General features: G+C 38.9%; 2 protein-coding genes across 6 annotated transcripts in view; one reads left to right on the top strand and one right to left on the bottom strand.

Moving 5' to 3' along the window:
* praf2 (PRA1 domain family, member 2) overlaps window positions 1-1,067 on the bottom strand; it is a 19,957-nt gene extending 18,890 nt beyond the window's left edge. For all 3 annotated transcript variants that reach the window (XM_007543202.2, XM_016666717.1, XM_016666719.1), the window contains exon 1: window positions 760-1,067. In XM_007543202.2, the coding sequence (XP_007543264.1) occupies window positions 760-1,052 (293 nt within the window). In that variant the 5' untranslated portion in view covers window positions 1,053-1,067. The remainder of the gene's footprint in view (window positions 1-759) is intronic.
* A 2,195-nt stretch (window positions 1,068-3,262) lies between these two features.
* On the top strand, window positions 3,263-20,644 carry copz2 (COPI coat complex subunit zeta 2). Of its 3 annotated transcripts, none has more exons than XR_001660640.1 (10): window positions 3,263-3,403; window positions 9,346-9,414; window positions 10,358-10,442; window positions 11,030-11,121; window positions 11,737-11,792; window positions 12,951-13,028; window positions 13,202-13,253; window positions 13,491-13,599; window positions 14,705-14,743; window positions 19,571-19,624. XR_001660640.1 is itself a non-coding variant. In XM_007543199.2 (10 exons), exons 1-10 carry the CDS (start codon window positions 3,296-3,298, stop codon window positions 19,616-19,618), a joined length of 660 nt encoding a protein of 219 aa, XP_007543261.1. In that variant the 5' UTR covers window positions 3,266-3,295; the 3' UTR covers window positions 19,619-20,644. The 3 variants fall into 3 exon arrangements, 2 of the variants coding, with proteins under 2 accessions (XP_007543262.1, XP_007543261.1); XM_007543199.2 differs by lacking the exon at window positions 13,491-13,599 and adding an exon at window positions 16,297-16,329 and having other exon boundaries at window positions 3,266-3,403; window positions 19,571-20,644; XM_007543200.2 differs by lacking the exon at window positions 13,491-13,599 and having other exon boundaries at window positions 3,265-3,403; window positions 19,571-20,644.
* Window positions 20,645-21,029: the final 385 nt, after the last annotated feature.

The following is a 21,029-nucleotide window of genomic DNA, read 5'->3' as shown; positions in this document are numbered from 1 at the left end:
AACACTGAAAAAATATATATTAAAAATTTTATCTTTGAAATAGGAATGTGAATTTTTTTAACATATGAAAATTGCAAACATGTACAAATAATGACACTGAATTTTTTTAAAAATTGAATTCGGATGCATTTTTTATTCAAATTCTGATGGCACATATTTACTTCCATACGGCTGACAATAACCTCCACCTCTACAGCTAACTAGAGATGTGAACCTTTCAGTGTCTAGTAACTGGATTCGATTCCTATATTTAGCACCACAATTCTATTCAGAGTTTTCATTTCAAAAACCAATTTTACCATATAAACGTTTTAGAGATTCTGTTTAAATTATGTGATTGGCAAGAGGAAAAGGATGCAGCCCTGTATGTAAACGTGGACACAACATTTTACACCTAACTGTGATATTCAGTGTACAACTGACTGTCATTTTAGACTTCACCAAAGAAAGGTGCCGGTCCACGAACAGCGCCCCTTCTTGGACAAAGATGGACCTCAGCTAACATCTTCCACTCCAACACAGAGCCGAGCAGGGTGAGACCCGGTCCGAACCCCCAGCATCTCCTGCAGCTGTTAGCCAAGGTGGGGGTACTAATCACTCAAACCAGCTGCATGAAACACTGGCTGCAGAGCGGGAGCGGAGAATCCCAAATGAAATGTCCATTTGCACCGAGAATATTACAGAGTTCAGTAAAGTAAAATCTGTGAGAAGGAGAGAAAGGAATGATCTGAGGGAGGACGTCGGGATAATGAAACTTACCCCACAAGGAGCAGGAAGCTCAGCGCGGACAGGAAGTAATTGCTTTGATAATACAAAAGGTTGTTGATCATGCGGTTGTTCCAGCGGTCCAGGTCCCGCACATCTGGCACCGCAAAACGAGCCGAGCTCATCAGAAAATCATCCAGGTTGCGGAGGGGAGGCGGCTGCACGCCTGCCATCTTTCCCAAACCAGAAATAAACTGGATTTCCCAGAATGCAGCACGGTGAAAATGAGAGGTGGGAAGGCGCGTCTCCGTGCAACGGAAGTGAGCTTTTTCCTGACGTTTCATCATGTCTGCTTGATTGAACTCAGCATTAAAAAATGACGAGGCTAAAGGAAAACATAAATATATCAATAAATAAAAAGAAGCGTTTTTCGGAAGAACCAAGGGCTTTTTAACACTCTTATCAGCCTCGTTGCGAGGTTAGGAAAGAATCCGTACAAGCGTCAACAATAAATGCAGTTTATTTCTGAATATTGTCAGTCCATATTCAACCTCAACCTGATTCACTCTAATACAACTTTATGCTACACTCATTAGCTCTGTTCCATAACATAGAATCCATCCAACACAAATAGCACTGTCTGAAAAAATAGCAGACTGCAAACGCCAACCTCGAGCAAGCACAGGGAGAAATTGAGGACTAAATATTTTCTTGTTCTTTTGAAGTATTCGATGTTTTTTTAAATAACTATTTGTGTTTACCCATAAAGTTATTTTAGTTACCTTATCTTGCCTTATCTTTTAAAAGGAAAAAAAAAAGGTAAAATTATGGGTGCGTTCACACTGCAGCCTGAAGTGACCCAATTCCGATTTTTTGCCAGGCCGTTCACACTGCCAGTAAATGCGACCTGTCTGTGTTCTGCAGTCTGAAAGGGCAAACGACCTGAAAGTGTCCCGCATGCGCACTAGAGGGCGCAATAGCGTCAGCGTTCTCAGTGTTTATGCAACTGCCATTAAAAGAAGAAGTGCTCAGTGTTTGCGGAAGTAAACATAGAGGCTAACGGTGGAGCTTAGCTTCCATATTTGAAGTTGTTGTCCGGCTGGAGCAGCATATTAACAACTCAATCCTCATATATGCCATCATGTTTGTGGTTTTTCTTCCGTATCAGGACGCAGAATAGTGAGATTTGTTGAAAATCAGTGACGTTCAGTTCAGATGAATGCGACCTGAACGTTAGGTCGCATTTGAATCGGATACGTATCGGATATGGGTCACATTCGAAAAAGAATCCGACCTGTGCTGTTCACACTGCCATGAAAAGATCGGATACAGGTTGCATTACGTCAAAAAAATTGGAATTGGGTCACTTCAGGCTGCAGTGTGAACACACCCTATGTTAGGGTTTAAGTGAGGCTCACTCATTCCAATCTGTTGTGGAAATGTGAGCATGTAAGATTCTACTCTAGATTTAACAGGGAGTTAATTAAGAGAAGCCAGGTTGAAGAAATATGATTTCTCTTCATTTAGCAGAATGTCTGCTGCACGTTATCAAATATGATGAAAGTTTTTAGAAAAATATTCTTAATATATGAAATTCATCATCACTTTATCAAAGACAGAAAATAGTTTTTGAAAATTGCATGAAAATAAAAGCTGTATGAATTGTTTGTTGTTGTTGTTGTTTGTTTTGTTTTTGTTCAGGGTTGAACCCACACAGGTCACTGGTCCATCACAAGGCCATACAAAGACAGGGCAAACAATATGCACACATTCACTCCTAAGGGCAAATTTACCATTATGTTTTTGGACTGTGGGGAGGAAGCCAGAGTAGCTGGAAAGAATCCACAGCATACAATCCCCATGCAGGGAGACCCCAGGCTGGGATTTGAACCCAGGACCTCCTTTCTGTGAGGCAACAGTGTCAACAACTGCAGAATTGGCATTAAATCCACCCATTCATCCATTTTCTGTACACCCTTGTCCTTAGTGGGGTCAGGAGGGATGCCGGTGCATATCTCCAGCTAACGTTCCAGGCGAGAGGTGGGGTACACCCTGGACAGGTTGCCAGACTGTCACAGGGCAACACAGAGACAGACAGGACACACAACCATACACACACACACACTCGCACCTAGGGAGAATTTGGAAAGACCAATTAACCTGACAGTCATGTTTCTGGACTGTGGGAGGAAGCCGGAGTACCCAGAGAGAACCCACGCATGCACAGGGAGAACATGCAAACTCCATGCAGAAAGACCCCAGGCCAGGAATCGAACCCAGGACCTCCTTTCTGTGAGGCAACAGTGTCAACAACTGCAGAATAGAATTGGCATTAAAAACTGAATTTCTAATTAATCTGAAATTAATTTAAATGAATTCTTTAAACACAATTATTGAAAAAAAAAACATTTACAAAATATATTTTAAAAGCGGATATACACGAATGAATGAAAATATATTCATTTAGGCTTTCTCACTGAAAAGCCAAAAAAAAAAAAAAATCAAGAGACGCACAGACTTTTATTATGAAAGGCCGGAAGAGAGGCGGAAGAGGCGTGGTCCTGGAGCGTTCTCTGTTCTACTGGTGGTTATGTGCTCGTGGTTCCAGGTCGGGAGCGCGCGCCGTGTGACAGCTCAGGGCAGTCCACGTCAACACAGAGTGAGCGCAGCGGCAGCAGAGATGGACTCCACGTCCCTGGTGAGCTTCTTCGCTGTTAAATCATTTGCGTTAGTGGACACGGGCAGCAGCACTGCAGGCTGCAGTCAGTGTCCCGGGCATGTGTTGTATTAATCTGCTGGCTGTCGATGGTGGACATTACAGAAGACAGTCTTGAATAAGCCAAGCGGGGGAGTGGACGAAGCTTGGTTGCATATTATCCATAAGATTTTATTTCTTCATCAGTTCTGACGGGATCTCACACTATTCTTTTCAGCTCACGAAAGCCGGTTTGATCAAGGCTTTCTCCATAAAACCGCAGTGTCGTTCGATTTATTTTTAATCCTGTATTGGTTTAAAAATAGTATCCCTTGCTGGTTGAGAACTTCTCCGGGTGTTAACACCATTAGAATGGACTAGTTGATCCACAGCTGTTTTGTTTTATCTGAGCGCAACAGGACAGACAGTGGGTTGGCTGTCTACACGGAGCACTTTTATAAATCAGTGGCTCCAGACACACACACACACACACACACACACACACACACGCACAGCGCTGTGCATTTAATCTGGTAACTGTATTTCCAGCGGCTCTGCGTGTTTCAGTGCGTGTGTGGAGCCTGAATGTAGTGACGTGTATTCCAGGGTAGGTGCCACGTCCACCGTTCTGCCTCGCGCACCATTTCTTCAGCTTCACCCAGGTTTCTGGAGCTCACATGTCTGTCCTCTCATGAAGCTCCATTTACTGTTCAAACGCTCCGTCCTTCAGAGTGCAGAACTGCATTATGTGGAAGAGTTGGTAAGAAAAGTTCAACCCCAGGAAAAATTCTATGAAATCGAATTTTTATTCCTCACGTAACGTTTCCCGTTTAATGTTCATCAAAGCTATAGACCGTAAGTCGCAAACCACTGTAGCTGCTTAATATGATAGAAAACCAACATTAAGTCAGATTTCTGCCCAATGCGACTCTTCAGGCTTTCCAGTGGCTTCTCACAACTTCGGCTAAAACCTATACTAGTATTTAAAATAAATAAATAAAATAAAAAACCTGCAGGTGTAATTTCAATGTTTTTACCCGTATTTGTCTAAATTTCTTCAACGAAATGGCAGCGCTGTAAAAAGCCATTTTTTTGTGTGTTTACATTTTTTGCCCTAAGCTGCAAACTGCACGCATATACAGTTAATCTATCAAACTTATGTTTGGTCAATTATTTATTTGTGGTACGTTTGTAAAATTACAGTAACAAATTAAGAGCAACAATTTGGTTATCTAGTCTGTCATAAGAGAAAAAAATAATTTTCCACAAAATAAAATGAATTTAACAGTTTCAAACTGAATATTTAATTATATAGCTAGGTATTTAGTTTGAAATATTTAGCTTGAAACTAAATATTCGGCTCAAAACTAAATATTAGCTCAGGGCGAAATATACATTTGCAAATTCACCTGCCGATAACCGGAAATAGACTGTCAAAATAAAAAGGTGGGTCTCTGTAACCTCTATACTCATGATGGTGAGCTGGTGTTGTTGCTGTAGATCTGTTGTAGTGTCTTTATGGCCTTTAAAAGGCCTGGTCCTGCTTAAGCTGAAAAATTTTACATGTCGAGAGGAGAAGGATCACTGATGAAGTGATGACATGAGAAACGTGTCTGTTTGCAAATCCTAGCTTTTATTTTGGTAGTCCACTTACGCTTATCGACAAATATATTTGCATATCAGTATTTTGGGGAATAGCTTGGTTTGTACAAGAAGTTGCAGAATCGCAACTCTACACTGAATTTATTGGCAGAGAGAATTTAGCAAGGCTTTCATCCCACATGCTCAAATCTGCAGCCTTAAAGATAAATGTATTTCCTTAAAACAATAATAACCAAAAATAACCAGACTTTCCAACAGTATAAGATGTATTGGAAATTCAATTCAAATTCAAAAATACTTTATGGTGTTGACTGTACCTTCAGCACATCATCACATCAAAGAGACAGTTTCAAGGCTTTAATTTGTGAAGTCAAGTCATGTTTATATGTAAAACATGTTTATAACAGAAGGTTACATAGTGACTTGATTGTGCTGCAAAATGCCACTATGTGGCTGTCAAGTTCTTTTTTTAAACTGTGCAACTTCCCCACTTGAAAAGGGATGGATGACCCCATGCAGACTCTTAATGACAGGGATTTTACTCGAAGGACCAAACAGTTTTTCTTGCTTTTACTTCCATTTATTTCAGTGTATGGACATGTTCACCATTGATCCAGAGGATGCAGGTAAAAACCTTTAAACAAACCCAAACAAAATAATTACTAATCTGTGTAAATTAATTTCACTCAATTGCAAAGGAAATGGCAAATTATATAGATAATACCAAGCAACATACAAAATAATCAAAATTAAATACACAAGTAACTAAACTTATGTTAACTTTAAACTTAACTTTAAAGTGCATTTAAGTTAAAATTTATATTTACATTTCATACGTTTCTTAACATACAAACATCTGCTTCTCAACATTAATAATAAATATTTATTATAAATTTAGCTTTAAGTTATTCTTTGAAATTGATGGTAAATTAATTAACAATTGAACTTGGTACCCAAATACATTTCATCAATACAATAATCAATTCAATCATAAAAGTCTATCAATCAATGAAAGGCAAGCGTCACCGCTGCAATCAGTTCAGTTCAGCTGTCACCATTAGGTGCTAATGATCCGATCGACCAAACTGGAATGTAGACAACTTTGCGGTCCGATCTCATCACAATACAGCTTATGTCTTACCGGCTGCCTCTCTGCTCATCTACAAGATCATCCAGTTTTACACAGGTTGACTAGGATCTGTGATTCAAAAAGTCCGCAAACTCCTGTCCTCTTTGTTTGGCGGCTTTCTCTTCCGTCATCTCTTTTTCCTTGTCCGTCCCTCTTTTAGGTCAGTGTGGAAGCGCATGACCTTTTTTTTTTTTTTTTTTTTTTTTTTCTGATTTGACTTTCACAGTGGCTGAAAAACACATAACAATGTCCTTTTAATTAATGCATATGTGTGTTTGTTCGTGATTCCCTGAAGTTACCCTATTCATTTTCTGGAATGAATGAATCTGATTCTTACATTCACACACACACACACTCAAATAAAGCTGTGGCGACTGTATCGAGTCACTGACTTTGCAGCAGTCCCTCATTCTGAACAAGCACATGGACACAGTGGAAAGGAATGATCCCATTTTTGCTGGGTGTGTCCCTACTTCAGCTCCCTGGATTGAATCTGCTCAGGTGTGTGGACACAGGTTCATTTGGGTCAGTTGTGATGGCGCTGGGGCTCATCAGTTAGTCTTGTGAATCACATCTGTGACTGAAAATACAACCGCTTTCAGATTCTGTTGTGTGCACTCCATTATTCTCCCAACATTCCACTCTATTTCCACAGAAAGTATCAGATTGTATTTCCTTACAGTACTTTCTCTGAGTACTCATGTCCCAACTGCAACATCCCAGTGTGCTCTTCTTACTATGTTGCTGTTGGTCTGTAATTTGTTTGTGGTCACCACTGATTTGAGTAAAGCTCCAACAGGTGCTGCTGCTGGAAGTCATCTAACTTCTGCCCTCTCCCAGTTCTGGTTCTATCTCTTCAGACTGAACTCTTTGTTTTAGCATAAACCTCACTACCACAGCCTGGCATCAGATTAATAGTGACACAGAATTTTAAAATTAAATAATGTTTTAATTACCAAAAAGACAATGTAAGGTGAATTTCTTGGAATGCATAAATGCTAAGTGGTTGGCTAAGTGGTTGGAAACTTCAGCAGAATGGTTTTTATTGCCAGGCCTGATTGTTAAAAGAAAAAGTTAAAATTATATTGGTCATACTATATTAATGTTGGCAGTATGTTGATAATTAGTGTTTATATGTCACTCTGTTTTGTCAAACGTCTCTTTGGAGTTTTTGTTATGAAATAAATCTCCTCTGGAGGCCGACGTAAGCAACAGAAAAGATTTACTTTTGACTCCTTGCTGCTACGATTCAGAAGCATTTTAAAGGTAAAGAAAAGCTTCAGTGTCTTATGGAAGATAACAGCCTTCCCCACGTAAAGGAGAAACTGCTCCTTCAGCTGCTGAGGATGAAGCCAGCTGACTGAGTGAGGACACACAGAGTGTTGCATGTTGCTTGCTGGATGTTGGATTCCAGAGTGGATTATTATTACTTGTTAACATGGTCACAATTTTCTTCTTTTTATTTTTGCTTTTCTGTAGCACTTAAATGTTTTACATCTTCAAACTAATTTTATGTTGGATAAAAATAACCAGAGTAAATTCAAAAAGCAGTTCTCAGTCATGATTTCATTCATTAAGTGAAATAGCTGTGCAAGCCAACCTGACAAAGGGTTGGTACAAGCAAACCCTTTTTCAGGGTCAAGCCAACCTGACAAAGGGTCACATGTTTACTGTGATTAAACTCCATTTTTGAGAAAGCCAGGCTCATTTCCAAATCCCCAGGTTCTATTACTACCTCACTGATAGATCATTTGAAGTAGAACCTCTCTAATGGCTAAAGTAGGGAAACAAGTCAGTGACATCTGTTAGTATGGAGAGTATTACACAGTCTTTTCTAAGACTTTTGGAGAACCATTTTAGAGCTGTTATTCACAGTGGGAGAAAACATGCAGCAGCGGTGAACCTTCCAGACAGTCTGGCCAAATGGAGTTACTCCAAGAACCCGTCAACGATTCAACCAGCAGGTTGGACAACAAGCCAGAGCAACATCTATGCTCTGCACACCTCACTTGCTTCAGTTAATGCTAGAGTTCATGATTCAAGAAAAAAAAAGAGGAAATTGTAAATGAGTATTCCAGTTGAACACCTTGAACATGGCCTTAAGAGGAAGTGTTTTCCTTCTGAACTCGGCTCATTTAAACTCACTTTGGATGGAGAGTCACCCAGCGTGGTTGTTCTCTGCGGTGCAGTTCAGATGCACAGCAGCATTTGAACGCTTCAGTGTTTAGCTGATGATGCTGCTCAAGGTTCAGTACGACTAGAAGATGGACCCTTTCACAATGTCTACACCTTGTAAAATCCTGTCTGCTTGATTCCTTCTGCTCTGTCTGCACACACACATCTGTAAATGCCATAAGACTGTTCTTTCCATAATCATGCCTCTTTTTTTCTTTTTTAGCATTTGCTGTGACTTTTAGGGAAAGAAATGAATCCTCTTTCTTGCCGTCATTCCACTCTTGTTTTATTATCAATGTCAGAACATCCCACCTATTCCAAGTTGTAAATGTAACTTCATTTTGGGTCACTCAACACCTTTTACTAATATATGTCAGATTTAGTGCTTTTCTAATGTGAGCCCCTGAATGGAGGTGAGGCTCAACGGATCCATCATCTCTCTCTGCTGCTTTGACACTGTGGCTGAGTTTCTGGTCTAAGTTCTGTGATACACTCTGACTGTGAATCTCTGCTGGTCAGTGCATAACAGAACTTTGTCCCGTTCCTGAAGACTCTTCAGTAGGACAGCCCTGTGAATTATTTATTATGGAATGTCACTTTTCCTCGACCAGAAACAGATAAAAAAATAGAGTTTGAAGCTCAAGCTGGAATAGATCCAACTGCATTAAGAACCTAAATGTGGTGGCTTCACCAGGGGAGAGAAGAGACGACAGATGTCTGTCAGTAGCGTTGCCCTGTAGATGAATAACAGACAGTTCAGAGCCAAGTATTAACTTCATCCATATGGATAACAGAGGCAGAACCTGAGACATGAGAGGAGGCTGATGGCTGTGAATGCTCTGAGAACCAGCTAACTGGCAGCCAGGGAATAAAAATCTGTTTCATCTCTAATGAAAAAGACAAGAGTTACCTGGATAGTAACGGTCTAATTCACAACACAGCCAGGTGTGAAATAAACGTAGCTGGAGTGGTAACATTATGTAGCATCAGGAAAACTGAGCATCTCTTAAGTTAAACCTCTTCTTGTATGTTGTTGCAGGAACCTTCTCTCTATACAGTGAAAGCTGTTTTTATTCTTGACAATGATGGCAACAGACTTCTGTCCAAGGTAAGGGTTAAAGTATTTCATTAGATTTTATCTTACTTAGTAAAAAATATTTCTTTAACATGTAAATATTGTTAGTTTATCCATTCACAACCATTCCATCCCCAAAAGATAAAAAAAAAACACTTTGAGCTGGTTGATAAAGATGCCTGTGTCTGATAATGGGGTGTGGAATGAACACTGAGCTGATTTTCTGACCTATCAGAGTTTGAGCGCTGAAAAACCCCAAAACCTGCAGATGGAAGCAGGACCGGGTGAATGTGGTCCTGCTATCAAGCAGTTTTTCAACTACTCAACAGCAGTTGAAAAACTGAGTAGTTATTGTTTCTCTAATGAAAAGTTGATTCATTTTCAGCACTATAAAATTTTCAACAATTTTAGATTAATATATTTTCATATTTGGTGTTTCCAATATTATTTAATACACTTTAAATAGTCCTCATTTTCCACCCAAATGTCACTTTCATTACTATAGCATATACATTCATTATATTATAAAACTGCCATTTCATAAAACGGCACAAACATGCTTTTGATTATCATAATCATAGATGAATTGTAAAAATGAAGTAGAAAAAATTTTCAACTTTTAATAGAAATCAGAACTTAGAAGTTAAGTTGTTGATTTAAAAAGAAAGAGAAAAGAGAGAAAAAGAAACCTTTTTGGTCTGACCCAAACAAGTGGCTGCTGTTGAAGAGCTGTACAGCCATAGTTGATCAACAACATGGCTGCTATGTTCCTCACCTGCAGTGAAATAAAAAAAGACTCCACTGAGGTCTGATTCATACTGAATAGTTATAACTTTGATGGGGATCTCATATTGTAAATCACTAATACATTTTATTGTCAAAATAGTTATTGAAAAGCTAACAATTGATTGTTACAATCAATTATTGACTAATGCCAACACCATTTTATCCTGTGATGTGTGTCTCTCTGATGTAGTACTACGACCCCGAGCTCTACCCCACCATGAAGGAGCAGAAGAACTTTGAGAACAACGTCTTCAGCAAAACACACAAAGCAGACAGTAAGCTTCTTTATTTTTGCATCTTCTGTTGTAACCTAACACCTCACACCTTCATAGCCTTAAGTCCTGCTTCACACACATCTCCAGTGTCGGCTGTCAAGTGTTCTGCTGCTGGTAGCCTGAAGCAGCTTGCTGGTACCTGCCGCCATGAGGCTGGTACCTGCCAGCTGGACCGTGTTTGTCACTCTGAGCTGTTGAATGACCCTAGGAAGCAGAGCTGTTTGGCTTTGGGAGTGTTTAAGCAGGTTGAGTAGATGTTCACAGAAACCTGATCTCCCTCTGCAGTGGGTTTTAGAGAATTCACAGCGTTGTTACCTGATCTCCACTCACTCCCTGTCCCCCACCCAGCATGCCACCCTTTGTTCCAAACTCCTCCTCCTGTCCTCCTTTCTGCATGCCTGTTTTCATCTTTACCTCCTGCGCTCTCCTCCTTTCTGTAGCTCCACCCATTAATTCATTCCTTTTCTCCTGGTTTCTCTGCTGCTTTCATTTCATTCTCCTATCACATCTCCTTCCTTGTATCAAAATTTTGATTTAAAGAATAAGTCCTGAATCACGCTGACTCATCACTTTCTGTGTATTTGTAGATGAGATAGCGTTCCTGGAGGGGATGACCATTGTGTATAAGAGCAGTATAGATCTTTTTTTCTACGTGGTGGGAAGTGCTCAGGAAAATGAGGTACAGTGATTTTAGCTTTTATAGGAATATGCTACATAACTGTCTTTTTTAAATCCTTCTTTTTCCTGGGTGTAATGATTGGACAAATTACAACATCAATGATTTCTAATGAGAATAAAAGAGTGCATAAGTGTTAAAATTCTACCTACATGCTCAGATATATTTAGAAATTCACCAAGATTTTAGGTTATTCTTCCCTAAATAGTAAAATCTACAACATCTTTAATCTTTAAAATTTCTGTTAACACCTGGTTAGAGATCACAAGAAAAGGTAGGTGATATTTTTTTCTTCACCAGAATGTAAAAGATACGTTTGACATCACTGATTAGATGGACTGATACTCAGAACCACGGGAAAATCCAAAGAACTCTGTGAAGATCTGAGAACTGTAGATCTACACAAGCTTGAAGTCTTGTGAAAATATTTCTTCATTTCTACAGATTCCAAAATCTTTGTTTCAAACAATCAAACATAGGTTATTCATTTAAGCTAATTTTAGCTTTTTGTGATTTTCTCTTGCTACATTTTAGCCTTTGGGGCTTTTGAAAGAAAATAGTTTTGTGTGAAAATCAATGACTAGTATTTTATTTAATATTTTTCTTTTCTGTTGGTAGCTGATGCTGATGTCCGTGTTGAACTGTCTGTTTGACTCCATCAGTCACATCCTGAGGTAATTTATTTTATTTTTCTCAAATTCTTTTTAAAAATTAGGACAATTTTAGTATATAAATGATGTCAGTCAGCAGAAACAAACCTTTCTTAGCTGTCTCTCTGAAAAGGATTCTACCAAAGCTTCTCTCAAAGGAAAAAGATTTGTGTTTATATATATATAACAGAGCTGGATTCTTGATGCATTAAATATAGATCATTTCTAATTAGTATACAAGAATGTTTGTAAATAAATAAACCAACAAAAGCTAGCAGTGAGTGCAGAAAGTGTGCTGAACTGACCCGGCAAAGAACAGTTGTTATTTGTGGTGGACTTTATCGATTTCTGCTGTTTTATTGTTCCTCTTTCACTTTTTTGCTATTTCTTGTTCAGTGACCTTGAGTGACTTGAAAGGTGCTTTCAAATAAAATATCCATCCATCCATTTTCTGTACACCCTTGTCCGTAGTGGGGTTGGGAGGGTTGCTGGTGCCTATCTCCAGCTAACGTTCCGGGTGAGAGGCGGGGTCACCCTGGACAGGTTGCCAGTCTGTCGCAGGGCAACACAGAGACAGACAGGACAATGCACACACACTCACACCTAGGGAGAATTTGGAGAGGCCAATTAACCTAACAGTCATGTTTTTGGACTGTGGGAGGAAGCCGGAGTACCAGGAGAGAACCCACCATGCACAGGGAGAACAAGCAAACTCCATGTAGAAAGACCCCAGGCCAGGAATCGAACCCAGGACCTTCTTGCTGCAAGGCAACAGCTCTACCAACTGTGCAACTGTGCAACCCTCAAATAAAATGTATTATTATTTATTATTTGCTTTATGTATTTACTCCTGGGTCCTATGTGTACTATGCATTAATACCTGAAAGATGAACAGACATTTGCAGCAACAGTAATGTTATTATTATTCAATTCAAATAACTTTATTTGTTCCTGAGGGGCCATTTTAAGGCACACGAGTTATACAATTAGACTAAAAAGTGATAGCTCAGACAATAGAATTTAAAAAATATAATATAACAGCAGCATCCTTGAACAGTATTCATGTCTTGGTCGTCTCTTCTGTGGTCTTAGTGTTTACTCAGTCAGTGTTTCGGTAGTCTTCATTACAAACTAGCAAGCATCAAGTACTGCAAGAGTCTAACAGTTGCTTCTGTGCTGCAGAAAGAACGTGGAGCGGAGGTGTTTACTGGACAACATGGAGGGAGTCTTCCTCGCCGTGGACGAGATCATTGATGGGGGGTAAGGAAATGTTCACTCAACCGTCACTTTAGCTTTTGAGAAAGTCTTGATAGTAGTTAGATGTTGTTTCTCAAAACTTTCTATTCCTGTTAGCTTTATTCTGTTGAATAATGAACAGTCATTCTGTTTGGCTCCAGCCCTCTCCTGATTGGTTGTTTATCTTCTGTTGCCAGGGTAATTTTGGAGAGTGATTCTCAACAGGTCTTACAGAAGGTCAACTACAGGGTAGGAAAGCTATAAGTCATTGTAATTTACAATCATATTCATTTCAGTGTTTTTCACTATTAGGTGATCAAATGGAACACAAAGCACATTAACAGTCTAAAATCCCAGCAGCTGTTTAGCTTGTTTTAAAGAACTTTTCTATGATTGGCTAAAGTTTGCTACAATGTTTTCGGGTGCATCTTTCTTCACCTTTGTGTCTCTCCTTCTCCCTCTCTCTCCTGTTGTGATTGGTGTCAGCTTATGTCTGAGCCAGCCTATGGCTTCGTCCTGTTTGATTACATCACCGGTAACCTAGAGGCACAGACAGACAGGAGCCAGCTGCTGTAGACAGACAGACAGACCCGGGGTGAGAGAGACTGACGGACTGAGAGTGAGAGGAAGACAGTTGGGGGATGGAGGGGCTTTAGTAATAACAAGATTCTTTGAATGCATGTTGATGGCATGCAGACTGACCCTCTGATTGACCTTGGTCAAAGATTTTAAGTTTTGTTAATTAATAACAGTCAACCATCCATCTAATAATGATGCTTCTGGACTGACTGACTGAATGGGAGAGAGAGTTTCTTACCCCACAGGCAAACCATTAATATGCTAAAAACTAGACTAAAATGTTACTGGTTTCCAGTATGGGAAACTGCTGTCAATTAGTTGTGTTTCCATTAACCATAAAATTGTGCAAATTGAAATTTCAAAACATAGGTATTTTTAAAAAAGAATCACATTTTTCTATTAAAAAGTTGTTGTGCTACCATACGGTGGTTTTTAAGTTGTATCAAAATAGACGTATTTTGCCAAACTGCAATGGAAATGCTTTATTCACATCACACAAGTCATGTGAACCATAGCCAGATGTTACTGCTGGAGAAACGACAAAGAAGACAACAGGAAGTAGTAGGAGGATGATGGTTTGTGTTTATATTTTGGACATTGTGCAGCTGACTCCACCAGAGCTCCACAGCATCACAGTTCATAAAAAGTTGTGTGTCATCCCAACGTGTTGAATCCATAACCATTATGTAAAATCACAGACTACAATTTCCCCTAAACACTGCAAAGGTAGCCACTCCCAAGCAGGCAGGGCTTATTTCTCCGACACCTGAATAAAATGCTGACATCTCCTCTGATTGGCTGATAGGTGATGAGTGCTAGCACAATGGCACCATTCTAAATATGTCTGTGATGACATCACTTGCTACTATAGTTTTCATTGACTTATCACATGAGCAAGCTTATTCAGGTTATTTTTAATTTAATGTCTTATTTAATGGAAACACCGCAATTGAGAAATTGTGTTTTTTCAACATTAGCAGAATATAGACAAACATTTGCACACATTTGTAATGGAAACGCAGCTACACATGGAATGGTGTGCTGCTTTGTGTCGGCGCTGTGTGCCTGAAGAGTTACTTCTGCACTTTCCTTCATTGACTTGTGAATGTTTTCTTTTCCAGGCTGATGACAACCCATTAACTGAACAAAGTGTGGCTCAGGTAACTCATACCAACCGTCAGGCAGCATCACTACAGCTCCACCTCAGATCAGACAATATAAAAGAGAATTTAATATTTGATATTGTTTCACATTGTTATTGTATCACACATGCAGTAGGTGTCAATGTAACTGTGCCCATCCCCAGCAGCCATTAGGTGAGAGTTTGGGTATCATCATGAACAGGTCCACTACTTCTCAGAGACACTCAGGATAAATAACCTTCCACACACACTCATTATAAAAGATCAGTTTAAGCTACAATTTAATGCGACACCTACTAAGCAGTGGACTCCAAACTCTTCCCAGACAGACAGACAGACAGACAGACGGACGGACAGACGGACGGACCGACGGACAGAGCAACTGTTGTCACATTGACTCCCAGTATTATTTTATGCAGAGTAAAGCAGCAAAAATGGCAAATATTCTACAAAATAATACATTTTATTTGAAAATCTCTACTAAATATAGGAATGCTTATTAAACTTTTGCTTAAATCCATACCAAAATAATAAATACATGGTATGGAGGACAGTACTATAACTTCAATGATCTATAAATAAGTTATGATGGTTTAGCACTATGGATTATTGCTGCTGCTCTGTTTCATGTTGAAGCACCTTGATTATGCTAAGCATTTCTCTTTTAAAATTCTTATGTAAATATTTGAAGATCTTTTTGTTTTTCATATCATCTCACTGGAGTCTCCTTCCTTCACATGACTACCACTCACTGACTTTGGTTAAACTCTAAAACAGACCAGAGGTTTGAAGGATTTCTCATTCTGTTTATTTTGAGGAAATTTCAATCACTGATTTGAGGACAGAAAGTCCACTTTCTTACTGATAGAATAAAGAAACTGAGACGATTCTGTCTTAGCCACAGCATACACTGATGACAATTCAGTAATGGACTCCAGAAATGTACCAATAATCTTTGAAAACCTGAGTCTCACCAAACTATCATAACATCTGCCTCATTTTACACTGTCATGACAGTTTTAACAAATATACAAAAAGCACATTTTTATAAAAGTTACCTATTGCAACTCTAAGAAGATTAACTACTCCCTAGTATAACATTTACTGTATTTATAAGCAAGTTCTATATTTAGGTTACCATTAAACTCTTCTTTGACGTTTTAACATATACACAGACTAGCAACCTCACATCTAGTCAGAGAAATGCTGCCCTTATAAAATATTTTTCTTTGATGCCATCAACAGCATGAAACACAACCAGATTCATCAGTCATGATGAATCACAATGAAATCTTGTGTCTTTGTGTTTCTTGCTCCAACAGACAGCACATTCCCTTAACATCATGCTAATTCCTTTAACAGCACAAGCAGGCTCCACTGTGATGTTATAGAAGAATATTTTCTGTTTTTGCTTAATAACTGCAGCTCTTGAAAAACTAATATTCTCTCCTGATTTCTTATGTTTAAAACCACTTTAGCACGACGTTTGTTTTTACTTGTGATGGTCTGTGTATTTCTACAATGTGTGTACTTGCTTTCTAAGTTTCTGTTTCCTGCTTTAACCTTAACAGCACCTAACAGAGAAGCTGGCACTGACCACTAACGTAAGTGTGATGTCTTTACACCAGCCCAGTGTTTGCCCAGTGTCACTGCTCTGTTTCAGTCAGAGCTCCAGGCTTGGGCGCTCCTTAGCAACCCTTTAAATATTTCACTAAGCTTAATATTTGGCGTCTTTCTCTTTGGTTTTTCAAGTGGTTTCAAACTCCAACCTTCATATACAGTGGCTCTAAAAAGCCTACACCTTGTTAAAATGCCACTCTGTGATTTAATAACACGCGCACACACACACACACACACACACACACACACACACACACACACGCACACACACACACACACACACACACACACAATAAACCATTTCAGAACCTAATGTTGTGTTATTTCTATGCAGTTTAGTAGAAAAGTAAATCAGTCTGTTAGAGGAACAAAACATGGGAATACTCTTCATATTAAAACTTTGTTGAAGCACCTTGTGATTTAATTTCAGCATCCAGTCTTCTATGGCTTGGCAATATTTCCTACTCTACCTTGTAAAGGTTCTCCTGTTCTACTTGATGCTGAGGAAATCAGCTCTATGCAGCTTTCTGCAGGTCACTCTGTAGACCTTCTGCTGAATTTAATTCTGCAAGGTCCAAAACGTGCTTTTCTCCTGGGAAGTATTCTTTTGTTGTTTGAGATTTATCACTGATTGTGATGCTGGAAAAAAAGATCCTGTTATCTTAAGCTGTTGAACAGACAGGTCTTGGGCCAAAACTGACTGATATTTGGAACTTTGACGAATATTTCAGCTCTGTCTAAAAATGACCCAAAAGCAGAAGACTATATAATTCTGTTGAATTCTGTTGAAATGTGCAGCATGGCAGATTAGATGTGGAAATATTAGAAGTAAAGGGTATTATTTTACAGCACATGCCCTGATATTTTAACAAGGTTAAACACTTCTGACAGCCACTGTAGTGGACAAAATTGAAATTAATCATAAAATATTTGTAGTTTTCATGTAAAGGCAAATAAGTCTTTGGTATCTCATTGATTATTCTTTGTCATGGTAACAAGTAAACTTTAATATCATTGTAGTCCTGCCTCTATTACTAACAGCAGCAACAGTGAAGTTGTTAAATTACTGTAGTGGCCGAGAGTTAAAGGGCCATGGGGGTCATGAGGACCCTGGTGGCCGTGAAGGCCATGAAACCTGAACCAGGAGCCAACAGGCAGGCCGCTGGTCTGTTACTCACACCCAGGGGCGCCATATAGGGGCCCTGACCAACAGGGGGCCCTCCACAATTTATTTTTTTATTTATTGTTCATAGACATAAAAAAAAATAAAAAATCGGGGCCCTGTCAATTACAAAATTAATCATATTGTATATTTGAAGATTGTTTTTAGCAGTAAAAATTTAATGTTCCCACTCCCAGACCAAAAACACACATTGATATTTGCCCTGAACCCCCCTGGATCTCCATGAAATGGTTTGTTCCTGCTTGGAGGCTTCACCTTGACGCTGTTCAGCTGCAGACAGTGGAAGGCACGAACGACTGTGGCAGTTAATATGCTGCTAAGAAAAGTTATAAAGTCAAGTTTGCAATAAAAAACAACAAAAAAAGAAAAATAGAGAGAGGGAGAGAGAGAAAAAGGCAAGAGTGTCAATTTATAACCCAGTTTTTCTCCAAGAGAGGTGAGTAGACTGTGTGAGATTATCAACCATTTAGCATAGTTAGCTTAGCTACAGACTACTGATTACCTCCATTTCACTAGCATTTAATGAATTAAGGAAAACAATTACAAAGATATTCATATATTGAACTTGTCCCTTGTACCTTTTATCTCTTAATAACAGATGAGTCACGCAGCAGCTCTAACCCACATCCCTCCTGACCTGCCCTCTCCTAAGTGAAATTAAAGCTGCAGTATGTAACTTTTATTAAAAAAATATTTTTTGTCCACATATTTGTTAAAACTGTCACTATGTTGTGACAGTATGGTATGAGAGATAATTTGTGAAAAATCTATTTCCTCTGCTTTCTCCCAATGCTAGAAACAACCACCAGTCAGTGGCAGGAGAGTTTTACTGCTGTCAATCACAATCTCATGTGGCTGATCAGCCTTCCTCTGCCTCGCTGTGTGCTATTCTGCAGCTAGCATAGCCTGTTGTAAATGCTTTGTCTAGTAAGCAAAGCTACCAGTGATGGCAGATAAACGATTTTCCTGTAACAGTAAGTTGTTTCTCCACCATTAGCACATTTAGCAGTGAGTGAATGAGACTGATTGTCAGTGCTAAGAGCGTCCTACTGGTTCTGATTGGTTGTTTCGGACAGAACGGTGCATTACTTTAGCCAGCAATAATAGTTCAGGGAGGAGGTGGAGGAGATTGATTGTTCTCACAGATTATCTGTGTCATAAACTGGCATGACATGGTGCCAGCTTTAACAAATATGGAGAAAGCATATTTTTTATTAAAGTTATGTACCGCAGCTTGAATAAAATGCAACTACATTGCATTTTTTGAGAAGTCTGGATTGCTTCATGTATATTTTGCATCTTGCCTATGACTGTTGCTCATGGGGAGATATTTCAGTAATTTAAAACTGATAGAAAAGTTTTAAGCAACCTACTTGCATACTGTATGCGGACTGTATGCATACTGAATTTTACTCTTACATGTAAAATTCCTGAGCAGTAAATATTGTACTGTAAATATTGTGTTCTTTGGTCAACACTTGACCAAAGAAAGCAAGGCAGTTGCAAGCCTTTGAAATTGTGACGCTTTTGATGGGTCAGATAGACTCAAAAAATTGTAACAGCAGCTGCGTGGGGGAGGCCCAATTTTATTTTTGTTGTTGTTGCTTGTTGCCTTTTAGTGTTAACACTTTGCGCCCCCTGCTGGCAAAGCTTAGAACAACATTTCCACTACTGATTGTCTATGCAAAGATTGTTTAAATATTTACTGCAGTTAAATGGAAGAATGAGTATTGCAGTTATTTAGTTAGCAGCCCGTGCCACCGTGTAATTGGATGCTTGGTGTTTTGGATCTTGCTGATTTCCTCCTGTAATGACGTCTCTGCCTCAGAATGCCTCCGCTCAGCTGAAGATGGGAAAAAGTGTTAAGCAGAAATGCCAGAAATGATTGTACTCTAAATCCAATACCTCTTCGTGTTTGTTCTGATATAAAGGCATGACACCACAGAAGTCCCAAACAGTTTGCCTGACCTCTTATGGTGAAATTGTGGTACTGCATCACTGAGTCTCATTTTAATCATCTCCCTTTATGTTCTTCTTTTTAGGTTTTGCAGTCAGCTAAGGAGCAGATAAAATGGTCCATACTAAAATGACCTGGGAAGAAAAAAAAGACAAAATGTCTGATCTGTCAAAAAAAAAAAATTCTGTCTCTAAGCTATTTTTGTAGGTCTATTTGGACAGCCCATCAGCTGGCCTATCAGGAGCCAGGAAAGCATTCCTTCTGGTCTGTCTGTATGATGGCAGTTTGTTACTTTTTCTGTGAAGTGTATTTAATGCTTTACTTTATTGTATTCTGTTTTTACAAGTGATGGTAGTAATGTAGACATCCACATGGTTTGTAGCAAGCCAAATGGTGCTGTCGGTTATAAAGGGACACAAAGGAACAGAACCGGCGCCTGGCAGTTCAGCATAAGGATTCCAAACAGTAAAGACAAAATATTAATTTGAATTTTCAGTTACAAACAAAATAATATTACATATGCAGTGGAGTTTTTTTATGTTTTATTTGTTTTACCCACTGTCACATAAGCATGTCCGCTGTAAATCGTTTTAGAGTCGGTATATTTTCTTTCTATGGATAACCAGAAATACTGGGGATTAATAAACACAATGGCAACACACACATTCTGAATTGTCCTTCAACGTTGTTTTGTTTGAACATATTTAAAACTAAAACACTGAACTGTCCCAGATGAGTTTGGACTGTAGTGAGCATTGTTCCAGTAGCCTCTTTCAACAGGAGCGACTTTTCATAAAAACACAAAACACAATTTATGAAGGATTCTTTACTATAACATTTAATAACTCTAAGTCTGCTGATAGGCTGCTTAGGAGTCAACACAGATGCACTGAATAAAAGATGCAAAACTGAAATGTCTCTTTTTTTGATTGGTGTTTAAATAAATTTTTGATGTGAAGATGTAAATAAAGAAGGTAAACCTAAAATGTGTACAAAGAATATGTTTTACTTTTACAGTGAGAACTGAAGATGTTCATAGATACTAAATATTTTCAAAGCTGGAAGTGGAAAAATGCCACACTTCTTTTGGGGAGGATGTTGCTGAAACAAACTGATTTCATCTGCTGTTGGTGACACTAATAAACATGATTATACTGGTTTTAATCTCCTCACTTTCTCTTTTGATTATTACCTATTATTATGGGGGCTTTTTAGGACAGTTTGGGGAAACTTCAGGAAATCTGGGGGAAAAAAACAAACTCAAGAGGAGAACATGTGATACCTCTCAGCCAATCAAATTCCAAATCTTATGAAAGATATGAATAGTTATGAGCAGTAAGGACCAATTAAAATCAGGGGGTTTGGTCATGAATGTCATTGGCTAACGTCATGTAATACCATTCAGCACGTGACAGGGGTCATCCAGCCAATAATCATGCTTCCACTTCACAGTGATCTGATTGGCTGTGTCTCTCTCAAGAAAATGATCCCACAAGCAGAAATAATCCGACTATTAATTCTTTTAAACTATGCCTATTTTTGTT

This window comes from Poecilia formosa, unplaced genomic scaffold (genome assembly GCF_000485575.1).
Source record: "Poecilia formosa unplaced genomic scaffold, Poecilia_formosa-5.1.2 Scaffold783, whole genome shotgun sequence".
Lineage (NCBI taxonomy): Eukaryota > Metazoa > Chordata > Actinopteri > Cyprinodontiformes > Poeciliidae > Poecilia > Poecilia formosa.
The sequence above is the reverse complement of the archived record's forward strand: the minus strand, read 5'-3'. Positions and strand labels throughout refer to the sequence as shown.

What these genes read in the sequence shown, in the direction of transcription:
- copz2 (XM_007543199.2), top strand. Translation starts at nt 3,296, where the DNA reads ATGTGCTCGTGGTTCCAGGTCGGGAGCGCGCGCCGTGTGACAGCTCAG. An exon ending in TACAGAAGGTCAACTACAGG is followed by an intron (nt 13,254 to 14,704) that starts GTAGGAAAGCTA and finishes TTTCTTTTCCAG; the next exon opens with GCTGATGACAACCCATTAAC. An exon ending in AGCTGGCACTGACCACTAAC is followed by an intron (nt 16,330 to 19,570) that starts GTAAGTGTGATG and finishes TCTTCTTTTTAG; the next exon opens with GTTTTGCAGTCAGCTAAGGA.